The 18720-nt window shown below is 48.3% G+C and overlaps 1 protein-coding gene across 1 annotated transcript in view; it reads left to right on the top strand.

Moving 5' to 3' along the window:
* Positions 1-4012, top strand: part of ADD2 (adducin 2) — a 121908-nt gene extending 117896 nt beyond the window's left edge. The window contains exon 16 of the mRNA XM_081588276.1: positions 361-4012. Coding sequence (XP_081444402.1) covers positions 361-668 — 308 coding nt within the window. The 3' untranslated portion in view covers positions 669-4012. The remainder of the gene's footprint in view (positions 1-360) is intronic.
* The last annotated feature ends 14708 nt before the right edge of the window (positions 4013-18720 follow it).

Here is an 18720-nt window from a genome sequence, read left to right as displayed (position 1 = left end):
CTGAACCAGGGACCGTACTTAGACACCTCCCGTGGGCTGGCCAGCCTCTCTGTTGCCCGTGTCTGTTTCCTCATTCTGTCCCTACCAAGGAAAGCTCCCACCTGGGCCCTTGCTGGGTTGCTGCCACTTTTGGACATCGTGACCCATTTACATTTGTAGACAAGAGCCCAGAGTCCCTAGCCTGCCAAGGGCCTGTTCTCGACTGTCTGGGAGAGAGCCCTCCCCTGACAATGTCAGCCCGGCCCTCCCATGGCTCTAGATTCCCCATATAGAACTGCCTGGAAATGGTTCTGTTAGCCCCAGACAGAAGCTCTCATCTGAATGAAATCTAATGGGTCACATGTTTGGATCTTTTTCTAGAAGAGGCTAAACTGACGGAAACCAGCAAAGCCATCACAGAGCCAGACGTGACGCAGCCGGAAGGAGTGGTAGTCAACGGGAAGGAGGACGAGCAGACGGTGGAGGACGCCCTCAGCAAAGGCCTCAGCCAGATGACCACCAACGCTGACACGGATGTCGATACCTCCAAGGACAAAACCGAGTCTGTCACCAGTGGCCCCATGTCCCCAGAGGGCTCGCCTTCCAAGTCTCCCTCAAAGAAGAAGAAAAAATTCCGCACCCCATCCTTCCTGAAGAAGAGCAAAAAGAAGGAGAAAGTGGAGTCCTGATTCGCAGTCCCCTGGGGCTCCCATTTGTGTCCCCCTACCCCTGCCCCGCCTTCTCCCATCTCTGACCCTGGAAGTGTGGGGCCGAGGAGGGGTCGAATAGGCTCTGGATCACACTCCGGTGGGAAACTTAGAGATTGTCCCCCCAGCCCCTCTTTGTCCCTCTGCCCCACAGAAATCAGGTGGCTTTCCCAAGGTCACTCAGCTAGTTCAAGGCAGAGCTTGCACTAGAATTCACGTCTCTGGCTCGCGGTCCTGTGCTCCTTCCAGACACAACACTGCCTAGTTGTGGGCCACCCTCACAAGGATGCTGCCCCTGATCTGAGCCCAGGGCAAGGAGCCAAAGCCGGCCGCCAGCTCTCACCAACCAGACTCCATTCAGACAGGCGGAGGCTTCCCTGAGCAAGGTCCTTGTCCTTGCGGGAACCCAGTCTCTTACTGATGGAGCTATCACTATATTTAGAAATCTCTCTTCTCTTTCCTGTAGGGTAATAGCCCTGCTGCTCACAGTACCCAGACAAATGGACCTGTCCCCTCCACCAGAAGTTAATCCCTGTTCCCAAGGGCTGATGGCTTAGCTTGTGCTTCCCCAACCACTAACCCTGAGCTTTCTTCATGGAACCTCTGGAATGATGGCCGGAACAGTTGTAAGAGTGGGCAGGCATGAGGGCAGCCAGGTCAACCACAAAGCAGGGGATGGTTTGATCAATATAAGAAGCCAGGGACTTAACACATTTAAATTGTGCATCTCAGGCGCTTGAAAACTAAAACCAAATTTAGCTTGGAAAAAAACTCGTCTCATGCTCAGGGCTGAAATTTGGGGAAATTTTGAACCTCTGTTAGCTTTGCGTTGTACAAGGAGAATCAGGACAGTGTGGGTATGTGACACCTTTCCAGCATTCCTGACACTCAAGCAGCACTGCTGGTCTGATTTGCCTCCGGTCCAGCATTAGGGGTCCCCTCTTTCCCTCAAACCTAGAAACCCTGGCTCATAGCCTGGAACTGGCATCTTACCCTTGGCCCCTTGACCTTGGCTCCTCTGGGTTATGGGTCCAGCAGAGGAGAAAGAGGTGAGCTCTTCAGGATTAATCCTCTTGGATCAGCTTTCAGAGAAAGGCTTGGGTGACCCTGGCCTTGTCACTGTCCATCCATCGTAGGGCCTGTAAGAGCCACAGCTGTTTTTTAAATGCCATCACTATCTTTTCATATCTTTCTGTGGGACATTGGTCTATGAGCATTGTTGGCTCCTAAAAAATAGACAATCCATTCTCTTTTAAGCACAGTGTCTTCAAAGAATATTTTCCCTTTCTGTCCTGAATATTGTTAAAAGTATTTTTGAAAGTTCTTAATCATAGTTTTCTGCTTTTGAGCACTTACTACACACACACACACTCACACACATACACACACACTATGCAGGCTTCACATACACTATATCCTTTAACTCTTGAGACAGTACTGTGATGTGGGTCAGATTATTCCCATTTTATGGGTATGAAAACTGAGCCCTCCAAAAGATAATTGACTTGTTCCAGTGACTTGGCTAGAAAGATCCAGAGCCTGGATTGAATCCAGGTCTATCAGAATCAGAGCCTTTGCACTTAGCAGCTGTGATGATCAGAAAACTTTAATTCCCAAGAGTGGTTGTTTTAGTCCAGGACTGTTTTGTTTCTGCAACTGGTTTTCCACTGCATAAGTGAAGGTAGGAGACCACCACCTTTTCCCCCATCAGTGCACAGTAAGTTCCTGGTGACTGTGGGCTGTGGCTGGGCCAGTGTGGACTTCTAACAAAGCAGAGGCCAGAGCCTTCTAGTTGGGGCCGAAAGTACCATCCATAGTAGGTAAGGATGAGGCAAAGAAATGAAACTGACACACTACTAAAGAAAGCCTGATACTGGGTGTCCCTAGAGCAGATTCCTAACTGCTGCCCAGACTCCTCTCTCTGTTTTGCTTCTGAGTCAAGTCTTGTGATGGACAACCCAGGTCAGAAAATTTGTGATGTGGGAAATGCCTTTCAAAGCCAATCCTTTGATGCTTTGTTTTAAAGAAAACTATTTCATATCCATCCATTCATCCTGATATTTGTTAAGGATCCACTCAATGGCAGGCAGTATACTGACATTAAAAGAAAACAATCGTTGTGACTAGAATAGTCAGTGGCAGGTGGTGTTAAGCGCAAGGTAGGATGGACACAGCCACTGGTGCAGCTTCCTGTGTTTGAATGACTGTAGCTCAGAAATAATCTCGACTGACGCTTTGCTTTCAACAAATTCTCTCTATTCTCTTTACAACAGGGAGGCCTCATTCAGATGAACGTGCCTTGCAGGAGTTTATGCCATGGGGCCACCTCATATATATCCATCTGTTCTTTCTTCATGTGTTCAAAAACCATGCATGAGCTTGGGTCATGGGCCAGGCCTGAGGACTGTCCCTGCCCAGAGGAGGTCTCTCCTCCAAGTCTAGGAGGCTGTTACAAAATAGGCAAGGGTGTAGAGGTGGCATAAGGAGGCATCAATTTACTATCTTCCAGGCCAGAGAAACCTTCCTGTAAGGAGTGATGCTTGAGTTAGGTTTTCAGAACAAAGAGAAATTTTCCAGGAGGACAAGAGGATGAGTAGGACATTGGTGATAGTTGAAGTGTGTGTGCAAAGGCCTGGAAGCTTGGAACACCAGGTGCATCCATGGAGTGATTCAGTGTTCCTGGGATGGACAGTGTGAGGTGGGTGGTGGGCTTCACTTCATGGGTGGGCAGGGTAGATTGTAAAGAAACTGGTAGACGATGTGGGGGAACTAGACTTCCTCATGTACGGCGTCTGGAGCTGCTGAGGGCTGTGGTCAGGGTAGATCAAGAGCAGGTTGCATTTTAGAAAAATACCTCTGGTGGCTGAGTGGAAAACGGAGTGGAAGGGAGGGGACAGTGCTGGAGGAATGGGAGGGCTCCGTGAAGAGGCCTTTCTAAAACATCAGCTCCAAAACAGGTGTGGTGAGCTGCCTTCCACTGCCTTTACCTTTATAGCAAACAGTGAGCTTGCAGTGCAGAATTCATTCCCATGCAATTCTCTGGAGAAGGCATCTGATGACAGCTTTACAGTGAGGAGAAGGGATAGTCAAAAAGCTAATGCTCAGTGCAGTTTCAGGTTCTGTTTTGTCTTGGGCTAGAATTGTTAGGAGAGCCGTTGAGTCCCCCAGTCCTTTTCTCCTCCCCTTGCATGTGTAGGAAATGCCTGGTGGGGCTCCGAGGCCATGCTCTGAGTGCTACAGAAGCAGGCATGGGGTCCAAACAACACCGCAGGCTCTTAAGGTGAGAAGAAGGGACATGTTCTTTGGCTCTGAATAAAAGTTTGGCTGAATACTTTGACCAGTTATCTGTCTGGAGAAAATGTACATATGGGAAGCTCAGAATTGTTAGGCCATAGGATAGTTTCCAGTAAAGTGTAGATATACCATGGAAAAGGATGGGAAAGTGTAGACAAACAAGCTGTGGTCTGGATGCTGAACTGGGGAGTGGAGTGGTTTCTGAGCCTATTTCCTTGGGAAGACGGGCAGGTGTGGGAGTGAGGAGGCAGAGGGAGAGATGCTTATAGAGATGCAAGCTTGGCGCCAGTGGCTGTCTGTGCAGCAGTGATGTGTGAGAGCATGCACAAACTTTCCTGAAACTTTGCAAAAAGCGCTGCTGAGAGACCAGCCCAGATCTGTCTCCATAAGAGCCTCCTGACCTGACCCAAGTCACTGTCCAACTTTAGCCAGGTTATACAGATAAAAGTAACCTCCCTCAACACTGCTGTAAAGAAGATGGGGTTCTTCTTCTGTAAACAGATGACTTCTTTTTAAAGGACTTGGTGGGAGGGAGCTGGATAAAAGCCTGGTCCAGTAAGAACCCCACTGGGGAGCATCACCCTTATACCACTGATTGTCCATGGAGCCCAGCCTCTGCCCCCTGCCCAGTAGCGTGTCAGTCACTCCTGAATGGGGCAAGACAGTCATGCATGTTCCTCGGGGCTGTCATCACAGAGGGCTCCTACTGTCAACACGGGGAGAAGTGCCATGAGGCCGCTTTTCTGGTTGCTGTGGCTTTGAGAGAACCATTCACCCAACAGCACAGTTCACTTCTGAAAGCCTAGAAGATGGAAAGGAAGGGTGGATTTTTCCACAGAGGTAGGCAGAGGGGCGGACAGACACATAGCCTACCCTCAGCCTCTGTGCCATCTTTTGCATGAGTATAAATTTTATGCTGTAGCTCTAGGCAGGAGTATGCAGTTTTTGTCTATTGAACAAATGAAAAAAGTGACTGCCTTTCCCCAGGATACCCGTGTGGGTCAGTGGCAACCCTTGAGGTGGCTGTACTTCCTCTGAACGCAGAGGAAGCAGGTCCTTTTACGTCTTCTTTACCACATGAGCCCAAGCCTAAGATGATAACATTTAAAGAGTCTGAGAAGCGATGAAGGAGGGGACAAATCTGTACTCTCCCCTCCCCCAGAAAGGACAGGGATCCTCACAGTTCAAAACCTGAAGGGACATTATGTCACCACAGCTCCACATCTGTTCTGAGAGGGCTGCTGCAGAGTGTCAGAGGCCTGAACTGACTAATGAAATGTGCTCGTTGGTTGTTTATCTGTCGGCAGGTCCACTGGTGCCACAATATGAAAAAATGTGCACAGTACACAGTAGAGTGATGAGCTCCAGACGTCCTGTGTAAGCATGGACGTGACCTTTTTACCAGAACTGAGTGCACAGGTAGAGACCTATCACCCATGCACACTGATCCCTCTTCAGCCTCCCACAGTGAGAAGCCGCCTTGCACAGGACTCGGCATGAGGGTTTCAGGCGGGGTGTTCCTCTCGACCTGAGAAAGCGCCATGCATTCTTTTCATACAGACAGGCTTTTCCTTTTAGGAATGATGAAGAAGAATCTTTGGTTAGGGTTTTCTTAGAAGTGTAGAAGTTGTGGTTCGTGTTGGTTTGTACTTAGGTGGTATGAAGTTTTGCCAAACTGATATTTGGTGACCTTTGCCTTCAAGATTGCCCCCAAAGTTGAGTCATCACTATGAGACATTGGGGCCTGAAGACAGAGGAGGTGTGGTCACCATTACTGACATGAAGAGGGACTTGGGCGCAGCTGGCATGGAGAAGTACCAGTGGCTGCCCCTGGATAGGCAGCCCCTGACATTTCTCACCCACTGTTCCCAAGCAGCAGTGATGGGTAAACCCCCTCTCTCCTAGCAGTGTGAAGAAAATGTTTTGAGGCCTTGAGGGGATTGGTAGGAGAATAGCAAGAAAAGCCCTAATCTCTTTTCCCCAGAATCTTGTATAATTCTGAGACATGCAAAGGCCAGATCTTCTCTTTGATAGTGAACCAGAAGGAGGAAGACAAGTGGACCAAGGACAGGGGCTGCATTAAGTACATTAAAGCCTTCATAAAATGGGAATATATTTTGGGGACCCCACCCCTACATTTCAACTCTACCCCATGCCTATCAATCCTGCTTTGTGGGTGGTTGATCTCCACAGGCTGCTCCACCTTTAAACTTCTGTAAATTACACTACACCGCTGAGTCCCAGCCCTCTCCCGGTGAGGGAAGAAGGGGTGCAGAACTAGTCCTGAGCCTGGCTGGCCTGGCAGGGTGCGGGGGCCCTGGTGGAGTGCAGTGTTCTCTGAAGCTGTGGATGGTTTCGGTGATACGTCTGTGTCTGACAATCGTCTTCCCCTTGTACATACCTGGTCTGTGTTTAGCTTTTCCTAGTATTGTGAGGTTTCAAATAGGGGTTCCATGTAAATACTCTTTCTGCTACTGAAATGCCAGCCCCCGGATTGTGCATCCTCCCCACAAAGGGTTTTGCCTTTACGCTGACACTTTTTGAGCCACTGGTGTGCAGATTGACTAGTTTCTTGGGCTTTTATTTTGCAATTTTATATATATACACACACACATATAATATAATATATATATATATATATATTTATGGGTTGGTTTTGTACAGTTTTCTGTTTGAATCTCTGAGCACCAAAGCTGCCCTTGGATTTTCAAGAGAACTTTCCAAAGCCACTTGCTGAGCCCCCGCTGCTTTGGTGTTTGTGGTGCCGGGCGATACCTCTGCCCATGGATTTCTGTATGTATGTGCTGTTTTCTCACCTGCAGATATTACCCTAGTAAATCTACCATGCTTGGCTTCCCAGTGTGTGACCCCTCTCTGTCGGCTACCCAGTTTTTCCGGCTCCGTGGGGCTCAGAAGCCAGATGGGTGCTCCCTACATGGGAACTTTTATCCCAGAGACCTCTTGCGTGGAAAGTTGGATGTATGAATCATTGAGTTCTGACTGGGGAGGGAGGTGATAAAATGCTGCTGTCTTCTGAGAAGGGAAAGGCCACGTGGATTTGTGAATGGCTTTGTGGAGGACAGTCCATTCAGATGGATTGGATGGGAGGGAGTTGCAGAAACAAACCCGTGGGTGGGCCCCACAGGGGAGCAGGGAACAAATTCACAGGCTGGAACAGAAAGAGGTTCCAGAATCAGAGGACAGTGATGGGGGGTGGGTAGCAGGGAGCTAAGATGTCACCTTGGAGAGTGAAAGGGGAACAGAGATACTAGGGGAGAAAGAAGAGCGGGGAAGACCCGTTCTGCCCCTCTCAGCTCATCTTTACTCAAATAAGGGGCCCGGTGTTTGTTGAAGGTACACACACATCAGTCAGGCTCTGTTTAAGCAACTTATAGCACTTCATTTAATCCCCATAAACTAAGAGCACGATCCTATTAATATTACCCATTACACAGATGAGGAAACAGCCTCAGAAATAAGGAAACTGTCTTGGGCCATGTGTAAGTATGTAAAGCTCAAATGCAAACCAAGTTCTTCTAGGTAACCAAGTTCTTCCCCCTCGCCCACTACCCAGTGTCCTGAGCAAAGAGACCTCCACAGAGACAGACTCAATCACCACTCCCAGGCCCACTGTTTCCACAATGCAGCCTCTTTTTGTATCCAGGTGCCCCCAAAGTCCCCACAGGCTTCCCCCAGGAACTGAGGCTCTCCCCTGGCCCAAAGCCATGAGCACCTCCTCCTCCTAAATTTCCACTGTGGTGACTAAAGGCATCCAAACATGCGGGCAGAGTGCCCTCCACCAGCTAGAAACTCTGAGGATTTTCTTCAACTGTCAGCAACCTCAACCTTAGATATGCAGATGATACCACTCTAATGGTAGAAAGCGAAGAGAAACTAATGACAAGGGTGAAAAAGGAGAGTGAAAACGCTGGCTTAAAACTCAACATTCAAAAAATTAAGATCATGGCATCCGGTCCCATCACTTTATGGCAAACATATAGGGAAAAAGTGAAAGCAGTGACAGATTTTATTTCCCTGGGCTCCAAAATCACTGTGGATGGTGACTGCAACCATGAAATGAAAACACACTTTCTGCTTGGAAGGAAAGCTGTAACAAACCTAGACAGCATATCAAAAAGCAGACATCACTTTGCCAACAAAGACCCATATAGTCAAAGCCATAGTTTTTCCAGTAGTCATGTATGGATGTGAGAGTTGGACCATAAAGGAGGCTGAGGGTCAAAGAATTGATGCTTTCAAATTGTGGTACTGCAGAAGACTCTTGAGAGTCCCTTGGACTGCAAGGAGATCGAACCAGTCAATCCCAAAGGAAATCAACCCTGAATATTCACTGGAAGGACTGATGCCGAAGTTCCAAGACTCTGGCCACCTGATGCTAAAAGCTGACTCACTGGAAAAGACCCTGATGCTGGGAAAGATTGAGGGCAAACAGAGAAGGGGGCAGCAGAGGATGAGATGGTTGGATGGCATCACCAACTCAATCAACATGAATTTCAGTGAACTCTGGGAGATAGTGGAAGACAGAGGAGCCTGTCATGATGCGGTCCATGCGATTGGAAAGAGTCAGACACGGCTCAGCGACTGAACAACAAGAAATAAAGTGCAAGAAGGAAGATTTAAGGTTAACCAACCATGTGTGAAAGGTGAACTGGCCTGCTGAGGAGAGGGAAGGGACCCACAGTGGAAGCCAGATAACTAATACCAGTGAGGGATGCCCAGGACACAGGAGGAGGAGATGTAGCCGGGGGACCTGGCCTCAAGGTAGAGAGCCAGGTCCAGGGTTCACACGGCTGGAACAACCCTCTTTGCAAGGTCTCAGTAACAAGGGGAAGAAGAGATGCCTTGGCACCAGGACCCTGACAAGGGTTAGAGTGCTGGGACCCCAGCTAGTGCCGGCCACCCTAATAAATATGAAAAAGGAAGTTTTCAGTCAAGTTATTGCACGGTCCACTGTGCCACACAAATAACTAGACCACTAATATGACAAAATGTAACCTTTAGATGCAAAAATCTTTCCTTTTCTCTTCCTTTGGACCTTTGGACAGAGAACCACGCACCTCTGATGGGACTGTCTTTAATCCGATAAAGATCTCACTCTTCCAGGAATAAACAGGGAGAATGATAGTGTGGTAATGATTTAGCAGTTCAAATGCAGGAACCAGTCTGAGAAATGGGAAGACGTACTCCTCAGTGAAGCTGAATTACTACAAAAAGCAGGAAGAGGTTAAGAAAATCTTTATTAATATCCACTTATTAGAAAAGACCACCCAGTCATGAAAAGGGAGCACTTTAAATCAAGAAAAATAAATTTTGATGATGAAAAACAATGCCATATTCTAAAACTAGGCATGGGCAGTCAACAAAGGTTGAATATCATCGATGAATGAGGAGAGCATAGTGTTCAGACAGGTAAGGATCCCAAGTCCAGCATTAGAAAAAATTAGCCAATCATGTGTCCAGTTGATTGGGAAATCAGTACAAGTAAATAATTCAAGAATGGAAGGACATAGGATTTAAAAATGGTCGTGAGCCATTAAATAAGTTTATACCTAAGTCTAATATTTCATTGTCAATTTAACAAACTGGAAGCAATTGTTTAAAAAGTAGTTATTGGAATACACACACAAACACACACTTGGAACAGCAGAGAAGTACAATATGCTAAATTAATCATTATTGATGAAAGGGATCTAATAGGTTATTTCATTTTTAAGACAGTTATGGAAATACCGGTTCAATTACATATAAGGTTATGAACTTAAAGATGATTTATAAAAATTTAGAAATAGTCTTCATTAAAAGGCCATATAAGCTTCCAAATTATTGAATAGAAAAATAACAATAGAAAGTGAATCATTAGGAATCCAGCTAAGATGGAGTGACAGAGACAATTATCTTTCCCAAAAATAACCAAAAAGAAATAAAATATATGAAACAGGAATTTTTAAGACACTTGAAAATGATCATTCACTAAAACAAGAAGGCTTCCTTGCCCCCAAACCTGCGAAGTCTGCTAGGTCTCCTACTCCCACTACCAAAGATGTCCACTAGGAGGCGACATTTCCTTTCTCGGCTTCCCATGAAGAAACAGCTCCAAGCTTCACTGTTCCATGTTTTGCCAGGCAGCCCCCAGCAGTGCTGCCATGGGCTTTAGTACCCTTTAGTCAACAGCAAAGGGATCAGGGATGAGCAGTGAGCCTCCTTACTCATCAAAGACCTAAGATATTGATTTCTGAGCAGCCCTTAACACTTATTTAATATCTAGTACTCACTGCCTGTTTCCAGAGTCCACACCTTTTGGGCAGCCTGCACGTTGGTCCAACTCATCAGAACCTGTTCTCCTGGCCAGGAGGCCACACACAATAGTGAGCAGGATCCCAGAGCTCTGGAACCACACTGCTTGGACTGAATCCTGGCCCTGGGCTCATAAGCTCTGTGCCCTTGGGCAAGTCACTCATCATTTCTAAGCTACAGTTTCTTCATCTGTAAAATGAAAAAATCTGGGGGGACTAATTTGGGGTGATTTGTGATTTTGAATCATGCAGTGAGGGACACCATAAAATTTTCACTACCTCAGAGTTCTAAAGGACAGTTTCTGCTATTCTTAAAACTAATGCATGGAGACACACTCACAAACACACACAGAAATACACTCAACACTAATAACCCTTCACACATAAAGCAACTACACACACACACACACACATCATACTCAACACACCTCTGGGATCATGCTAAATCAATGAAAGAACATCAACTTGATGTTCTCAGTTTCCATTGTTTTATCCATTCAGAAGATCCTGATTTCAGAGAGTGAAGCAGAAGCCGCTCCTCTCTAGATGTGGTCTTTGCCTCCTACAATCTCTGCAGAGCCAACGAGGGGCCTCCCTGACCACTGTAACTGCTCTGGACCTTTGAGGGTACAAGGCCAGAGTATACTGGAAGCTCACATTCTATATAGCTAAACATTTTAAGTTAAATTGATTCTAAATTCCTGCTTTTATAAATATACATTCATAATAGGATGGAAGGCCAAGTTCAAATTTAGAATTCTTAGACTCACTGGAGTCCCCAGTGGGACACACACAAAAATGACACTGTGGGGTGAGGGGTATGATTCCCAGTCTCTAACCACTAGTCTGAGCCTTTTCTTCCCAATGTGGGGTCCAGCTCATGCCACAAGCGGCACTGTGTGCACATGTGGGGATCCCTAGCCCTCACGTCCAGGCTCTGTACACACCCTCTGCGCAAACAGCTGGACTCTGGCTGTGCTCTAAGTCCTTGGGAAGATGAGCTCTGGGAAGAAGCTGTGCGGACACCAACAGTGGGTCAGCGGCTGTTGGGGCAGGAAATTCAGAGTCCTGGATTTCCAGAGCACGGGGTAGGACTAATGGGAGTGTCCCCTTGGTCCTGCTGACTCCGCCCCCATGGGGGGCATGGCCAGAGAAAGGGTCAATGCAGGACACAGGGCAGCGGTCCGCTTGTTGGGGTTTAAGGGCAGAAATCCTAAGGAGGGAAGGGTAAGCAGCGCTACCCTCTGAGAAGTTCCTGAGAAGGCTGAACAGGTTCCATTAATTAACAAAACAAAAGCTTGCCACGGGCTTGATGGGAAGTGTTCTGCTATAACAGGGAAGGCAGACACTTGCCAAGGTCTGCTCTAAGACGGCTGCTGGATTTGGCAGGTTTTATAGGGACCAAGGGACGTTTGCTTTCCCTGGGGTCTAAACACCGCCTGGGTTTTTGTGGGTGATACTGAAATACAGTAAGACACCGAAGCCTCTCAGCGTTGAAATCTTAATGGTGAGCATTTCATTTCTCTCCCTTTCATTTGTGGCTACTGACGCATAATAAATACAGGCAGGAAACCGCGCTGGCCTGGGGGTTGGTTCACTGCCCATCTGGCGCTCCCCCTCGTGTGGTCAGAACACAGCCTTTATCAGATCATCCAGGGGTGATCCGGCCCAGGACTATAGCTTATTTTCCACAGGTTGCATTTTCAGATGGCTCCTTCCTGGTGACACTTAGGGAGGGAACCTTTATCTTATCCTTTCGCCATCTCCCCAACACCCAGGCTCCTTCTGGGAGGAGACCAGAGGCCTCTAATCCCAGCCTCCGCAGGAGGAGGCTTGTTAGCACCTCTACTGACAGCAGCATTTGCTCCCTGGCCTCTAGCTCGGGGCCGTAACTCACTGGATTGTCTATAAATGTCACCCAAGATTCATAACTAAACTTGCAGTACAGATGTGACCACGTGTCTCATTTTCTTTCCATTGATTGTTCTGTCTACATATAGTCATGTGGGCAGACAGGCCAGCATTGCCCCCTTGAGGCCATTCCCAGCCGCCTCTAGAGTTTCTAGCGTGAGGTGGGGTTGGGTCTGAAGTCTGGCACTCACACCAGAGGAAGACCACTGGGGAGACATGAATCCACTTCTACCACTATGGCTTTTGCTGAAGCTTGACATGGCTGTGAAAATGGGTCCCTTGTGCTCTGTCAGCTGACATCACCTGCAATGATACTCCCACACTGGCCCAATTCCCGCCATCCCACACAGGGGCTTTCTGCTTGTTCCCTAAGGCACCACCCCAGGCTGGGGAGACGGGTCCTGTGGGGCATCCAGCCTCAGCCCCCACCAGTCCCTGGGATACCAGCCACAATCTCCTGAAGGGCCTGCTGGTCCTTTTTGGCCAGCAGACCTAGGTCAAAGACACTTTAATCCACCACCCAAGGGGGCTCTCCTCACTTCGAGAGGCCGGAAGAACTGGTCCGTGTCGGCTTCTTGTTCTCCCGGTGCCCTGGGTCTTGATGCCAACAGCCCCTGGCTCTCCCCCCCAGTTCTGCACATTGTGGGCCACACCCGCCGGTCACTGTGTGTGTGCTGTATTCTCTTCCCAGGGCAAGAGGTGCACCCTGCCACCCATTTATACAGATGTAAGGACTGCTGGCAAGGGAGTTTCCCTTAAATAACACAAGTCGGGCCCGCTGTGACTTGCCTCCTGCACTTCTAGACACAGAAGAAGGTGGCTAAGCCATACCATGCTCCTCCTTATCCCAGCTGGGCTGTCATGTGGTAAACAGACTGGAGAGGGAGAGAGTGACTGTGGTTACCAAAAGGTGACCAGTACAAGGGTCTTGGTGAGAGATGAAAGTCCACCAGGATGGAGAGGAGGGGTGGTCAAGGGCTGGGCAGGAGCCTGATGGGCAGTGGCTGTGCTAGGTGGGAGAGAGCCATAGTGCTCAGCACTCTCTTTAGCAGCCAGCGACCAGAACATAAGCGAAACTAGCTTAAGCCGAAAGGAGGATTCACTAGCTGGATATGTAGGTGCTCAACAAACCAAGGACAGCAGTGCAGAAAGGCAGGTAGGGGCCTGGGGGACTGGAATGAACTCATAGCCCCAGGCCACTCAACTCTGGGCTTTCTGCTTGTTCCCCAAGGCTCTATATCCACTGGACTCACCATTTTCTTTGTTGAAGATAGGTTTTCTCTAGGACCCTCTATCTCATACCCCTGCATCTTTCACAACCCAAGACTCAACAGACTTCTCGCTCAGTCGTGTCTGACTCTTTGTGACCCATGGACTGTAGCCCACCAGGCTCCTCCATCCATGGGATTTTCTAGGGAAGAGTACTGGAGTAGGTTGCCATTTCCTTCCCCAGGGGATCTTCCCCATCCAGGGATAGAACCTGGGTCTCCCGCACTGCGGGCAGACGCTTTACTGTCTGAGCCACCAGGGAATCCTTTCACAACCCAAGAGGTCAGGAATTTTCTCCATTAGCTCCAGTTAGAAAAACCTTGGGGGAAGTCTCCGATGGTTCTGGCTGAGAACCAAGCCCATTCCGGGGCCACTTACCAGAGCTGGGGGGCGACTGGGACGGACTCAGCAGGGTCGTTAACCCATCCAGAGATGGGGAGCCCTTGAGGAGGATGGGCCTAGAGAATGACAGGAGCTTAGCTTGGAGGTGCTGACATCCAAGCAGAGCCATCAAGGGGATGAATCTAGAGCTCCAAGGAGAGGTCGGGCTGGAGCTGCCACCAGTAACCAATGACCCAGCTTAGGGAACAGATGAGGCCAAGGAAATGGACGAAGAAAACAAGAAGAGAACCTTGGATGGGATTTCAAGGAAACCCCAGGCCATGGCAGAGGAGATGGTAAAGGAGGCTGAGGCAAAAGCAGCCTGAGAAGTCTGGGGAACAAAAGGGTGTGGCCCGTGGAGACCAGGGGAGGAGGGGCCAAGAAAGAGGGCGTCTCAGCAGCGGCAGAGCTGAGCGAGTTGAGACCCGAGACTGCCCACTGAACTCAACGACCTGGAGGTGACTGGTGACTGCTGGAGAGATTTGATGGGGCAGAAGCCAGGATGCGATGGGAGGAGGACAAATGTTCAAGATAAGGAAATGAAAACGGGGAGGATGGACAACACTGGGAAGAACTTCGACTGTGAAAGTGAAGAGAAAAGAACATTGGCAGCTGGAGCAGTGTGAGGGTTAAAGGGTGTTGGTGTTTTTACTTAATTTTATTAATTATCATTATATATATGCTGAGTCACTTCAGTCATATCTGACTCTTCGCAACGCTCTAGACTGTGGTTCCCTGTCCATGGGATTCTTCAGGCAAGAATACTGGAGTGGGTTGCCATGCCTTCCCCCAAGGGATATATAATAATATATTTTATTAAAGATTATGTATTATATATAAAATAACATAGTAAGCCATTTATTAAATAATACATAATAATAGTATATATACTAACATGTTCTTTTTACTTATTAGTATATAGTATACAATACATATTATTAATACATATGTATATACATAATGGGCTTCCCAGGTGGCGCTAGTGGTAGAAGACCCTCCTTCCAATGCAGGAGACATAAGAGAAGCAGGTTCGATCCCTCGGTCGGGAAGATCCCCTGGAGAAGGGAATGGCTACCCAGTCTAGTATTCTTGCCTGGAGAATCCCATGGACAGAGGAGCCTGGCAAGCTACAGTCCATGGGGTCTCAAAGAGTTGGTCACGACTGAGTGACTTAGCATGCACGCACGCGTTATACATAATATATAATACACATACCTACATAATGTATAATATATAATGTATATCACATATAACACATAACACATATAAGGATTATAATTAATATATTTTATAACAAGATTATGTGACAGTAATTATGCAGTTTTTTATCTTGGCTATGTGGCATGAGTAGGACCTTAGTGTCCCAGCCAGGAGGCTAACCCATGCCCCCTGCATTGAGAGTGCAGAGTCTTAACCACTGAACTGCTAAGGAAGTCCCTATGCAATATTATTAATCATAAGTCTTAGTTCATGACACAGTCTCATCTTAGATGCATGTCAGAGATATTTATTTATTTATTGAGTGTCCCTGGTGGCTCACATGGTAAAGGATCTGCCTTCAATGAGGGAGACCTGGGTTTGATCCCTGGGTTGGGAAGATCCCCTGGAGGAGGGCATGCAACCCACTCCAGTATTCTTGCCTAGAATGAATATTATAAGAAACACCTAACATAAGAACAGGACTATTGACAATAACTTACTATGTACTCCTTCCCTCCATTGCCCTTGGCTTCCGCCATGGGAGGTATCAGCAACCCAAATTCCAGTTTATCATTCTCTTGTGGTATTTTCACACAGGGAACACTTAAGTTAAAAGTGTTAATTTGTTAATTTGTTCATTTGTTAAAACAAATGAACTATGGATATATGCAACAATATAGATAAATCATACACTGTTTAGTAAATGAAAAAATTAAGCCCCAGAGGTAGCCTATAGTATGCTATCCTTTCAATTGTGTGTATATCATATATATATATATGTAAAGTTAATTCATCAAGTTAAGAGCAACTGGAGCTAGAGCCCAGGTCGGGGAGGGATGAATGAAAGGTGAGGTGGGTGAGCAGGGTTGCTGCAGAAGGTGAGTTCCTATCTGGTAACTTGCTGTTCCCTCTGAATCAGGAGGCAAGGCCATCTGCTGGGAGTCAGGGAAGAGAGAAAATGAACATGAGAGATGTGGAGAGAGCAAAGACTACTGACACCACTGAGTGATAAGTGGGAAAATGTGCTCACTGGAGAAACCCTGGAGGATTGCCTGGCAGTGGCAGCATGATGGACATTAATTTGTAGTCTTTGAAATCTCTGCTGAGAGCACTGTTGCTGCCAACTCTCAGCTGCTGCCTGCAGGCCCAGAACAAGCAGAGCTGGGTGAACCGTGATGAAAGTTTGCCTGGTAGGAAACTGAAAAGATGGAGGGTCAAGGGAGTTTGGTTTGTTACGAAAAGAGTGCTGACATGAGGGACTGTGGACAGAGTTGGAACACGGGGAAGTGAAGGTGAGAGGAATTGGGACAGGGAAGAAAGCAGAGGGGTCAGCAACTGATGGCCCTGGTGACGGTGAAGGAGGCCCGGTGGAGGCCAGTGGACAAGCAGCTGGATGGCTAGAGGTGGGCACGTGAAGGACAGAGGCTGGACCCAGGGTGGTGACAAGCCTGGGCATGAGCCTGGAGGGAGGGACTGACCCAGGCTGGTGGATGAGATGACAGATCTGGAGGACGAGCTAACACTGATGTCCTGACAGCAGGAGGTGAGGCAGTGCATAGCCAGTGGGGGGTGGTGCCCCTGACTGATGGGGACACGGAGGCCCAGAGTTGATGCCAGCAGAGGGGACAAGATAGCAAGAACCACTAAGAGAGGACTTCGGTTTTCCAGGCATTCACAAGGCAGGAAGGGCAATTGTCTGAAGGTGGAAATCGGGCCCAAGGAGGTCAACCCAGGCTCCTGGCCTTGATGAACATCAGGGGAGAGCGGGCAAAGCATCAACTTCAGAGAGGGCGGCCCAGGAAGCAGGGACCTCGGGGGAGGTGAGGGGACACTCACAGAAGAGGGGGGAGAGGATGAGCTTTCTGGGGTAGAAAGGAAGAGAGGCCCTAGGGTAAAGGAGCCAAGAGGCGGTGACGGGGCTGGACTGGCTGGATGGTGACACCTGCTGAGATGGCTGGATCATGTCCTAAGGGCTTAAGTAGGGGGCTACTGGCCTCATGAGAAGGGCTTCACTCTCAGCAGCCTGGCCAGAGGTCTCTAGCTCTTAAGGGCTCTATGGCCACCATTGTTCAAGAGGGACTCTGCCTCCCAATGGTCTCCCATCAGACTTTCCTCTCCCAGCCCCCAACTGCCAGTGAGGGAGACCAGACCTCGTGGCTGTTTCCCCACGGAGGAACACAAGCTTCTTGGAGGAACAAGCCGATCTGCCTTTTCTCTGTAGCTCAGGGCCTAGCAAAGTGCCTGGCCCATGCGTGGGCCATGTAGGTGCTCAGATATTTATTAAACTAACTCGGAGCGGTAGAATATCACAGCGGGAGGAAGTGATCACTGAGATCTCATAATTTACTGCCCCTCCCTCATTCTACAGTTGAAGAAACGGAGGCACAGAGGAGACGCAGCTTGCTCAGATTCATGTTGCTACTAAATGGTGGCCTGTGTTGGGTGTGTCAAGTGAGGAGATGCAGATAAGGGCCCCAGAGGGGGTTCTGGTCCAGAATGCTTGGATTCAAGTCCCAGCTCTACCATTTACCAGCTGTGTGATTACTTCCTGCCGTCACCTGTAAACTGAGGAGCATCATGGTGCTGCCTCATTGGGCTGTTGTTAACACTGAGCAAGTCGATCTGTTGAAAGCTCCTAGAACACAGCTGGACGTGTCATAGTGCCTGTGTGTCCGCTGTTGTAGCTGTATCACCAAGTGAACCCTTACATGAAGAAAAAAAGTCAGAAAAAATTTTTTTAAGAAAAAGATTGTAAAATCTCACGATAAATGTTTGATTTTATCTATTTAAGTTTGCATTTGATCCTTATAACGATCACACAGACAATTATTTTTTGAGGAAATCTTGCTTCATATCCTAAATTCTCACTAACTACATGGAATATTCAACGGGCAGCAGTTTCTCTTGCAGGAAAGTTAAAAATAACGTGTGCCTCACGGTCCCCCAGTGACTTCGTTGTGACCTGTCATCCAGGTTTGGGCAAGAAACGGCCTTCCTGGGCTCGCTGCACCTCCCCGAGGCCTCCAGGGGGCGCCCTCCCCCACACGAATCCACTCCTTCGTGAAGCGAGGTTCCCATGCTTGCTTCAGATCCTTCAAGGACTGCCCAGGCCTCGTGGCCCCCAGAGCGCAGCCAGCCCCACCAGCTGGACTCCGGGACACCATCCTGGGTCCCAACTATCCTGCGTTCCTATGCCTGCCTCCTACCCTTTACCTTATCCTTCCTCGCCACCCAGCGGGGGTCTCCCCATCCTCCACCTCTTCTAACTCCTGCATCCAGCATGGTGTCCAGGGACCCGGGCAGAGCTGGGGAGAGTCAAACAAGGGGCTGCCTTTCTCACTGCAGTGGGTGTGACGGGCCCAGGAGAGTTTTCTCCTGGCTGGTTATTTACAGCCACTGAGGCTGTGGAATCCTGATGTGCACCATCATTAATTGTAAGATCAATCATCTTTTCAGTAGCAAAAGGAGAAAAGACACGGCTCAGCCCATCCTCAGTTTTTTTCCCCCTCTTTCAGATGTTTCTCATGCCCTGGGCACTGGTGGAAAGCAAGCACAGAATATTATTTTTCAATTATCTCTGAGGAGTGCTTTCTCAGAACTGATTAAGGGTAGAGTGGTTTGGCTTTCCTAGACTGAAGGATTCAGAAGCGTCTGGGGGTTTTGAA

This window comes from Giraffa tippelskirchi, chromosome 4, assembly GCF_054371585.1.
Source record: "Giraffa tippelskirchi isolate mGirTip1 chromosome 4, T2T-mGirTip1v1.2.pri, whole genome shotgun sequence".
Classification (NCBI taxonomy): Eukaryota; Metazoa; Chordata; class Mammalia; order Artiodactyla; family Giraffidae; genus Giraffa; species Giraffa tippelskirchi.
Note: the sequence above shows the minus strand (reverse complement) of the source record. Positions and strands in the feature narration are given on the sequence as shown.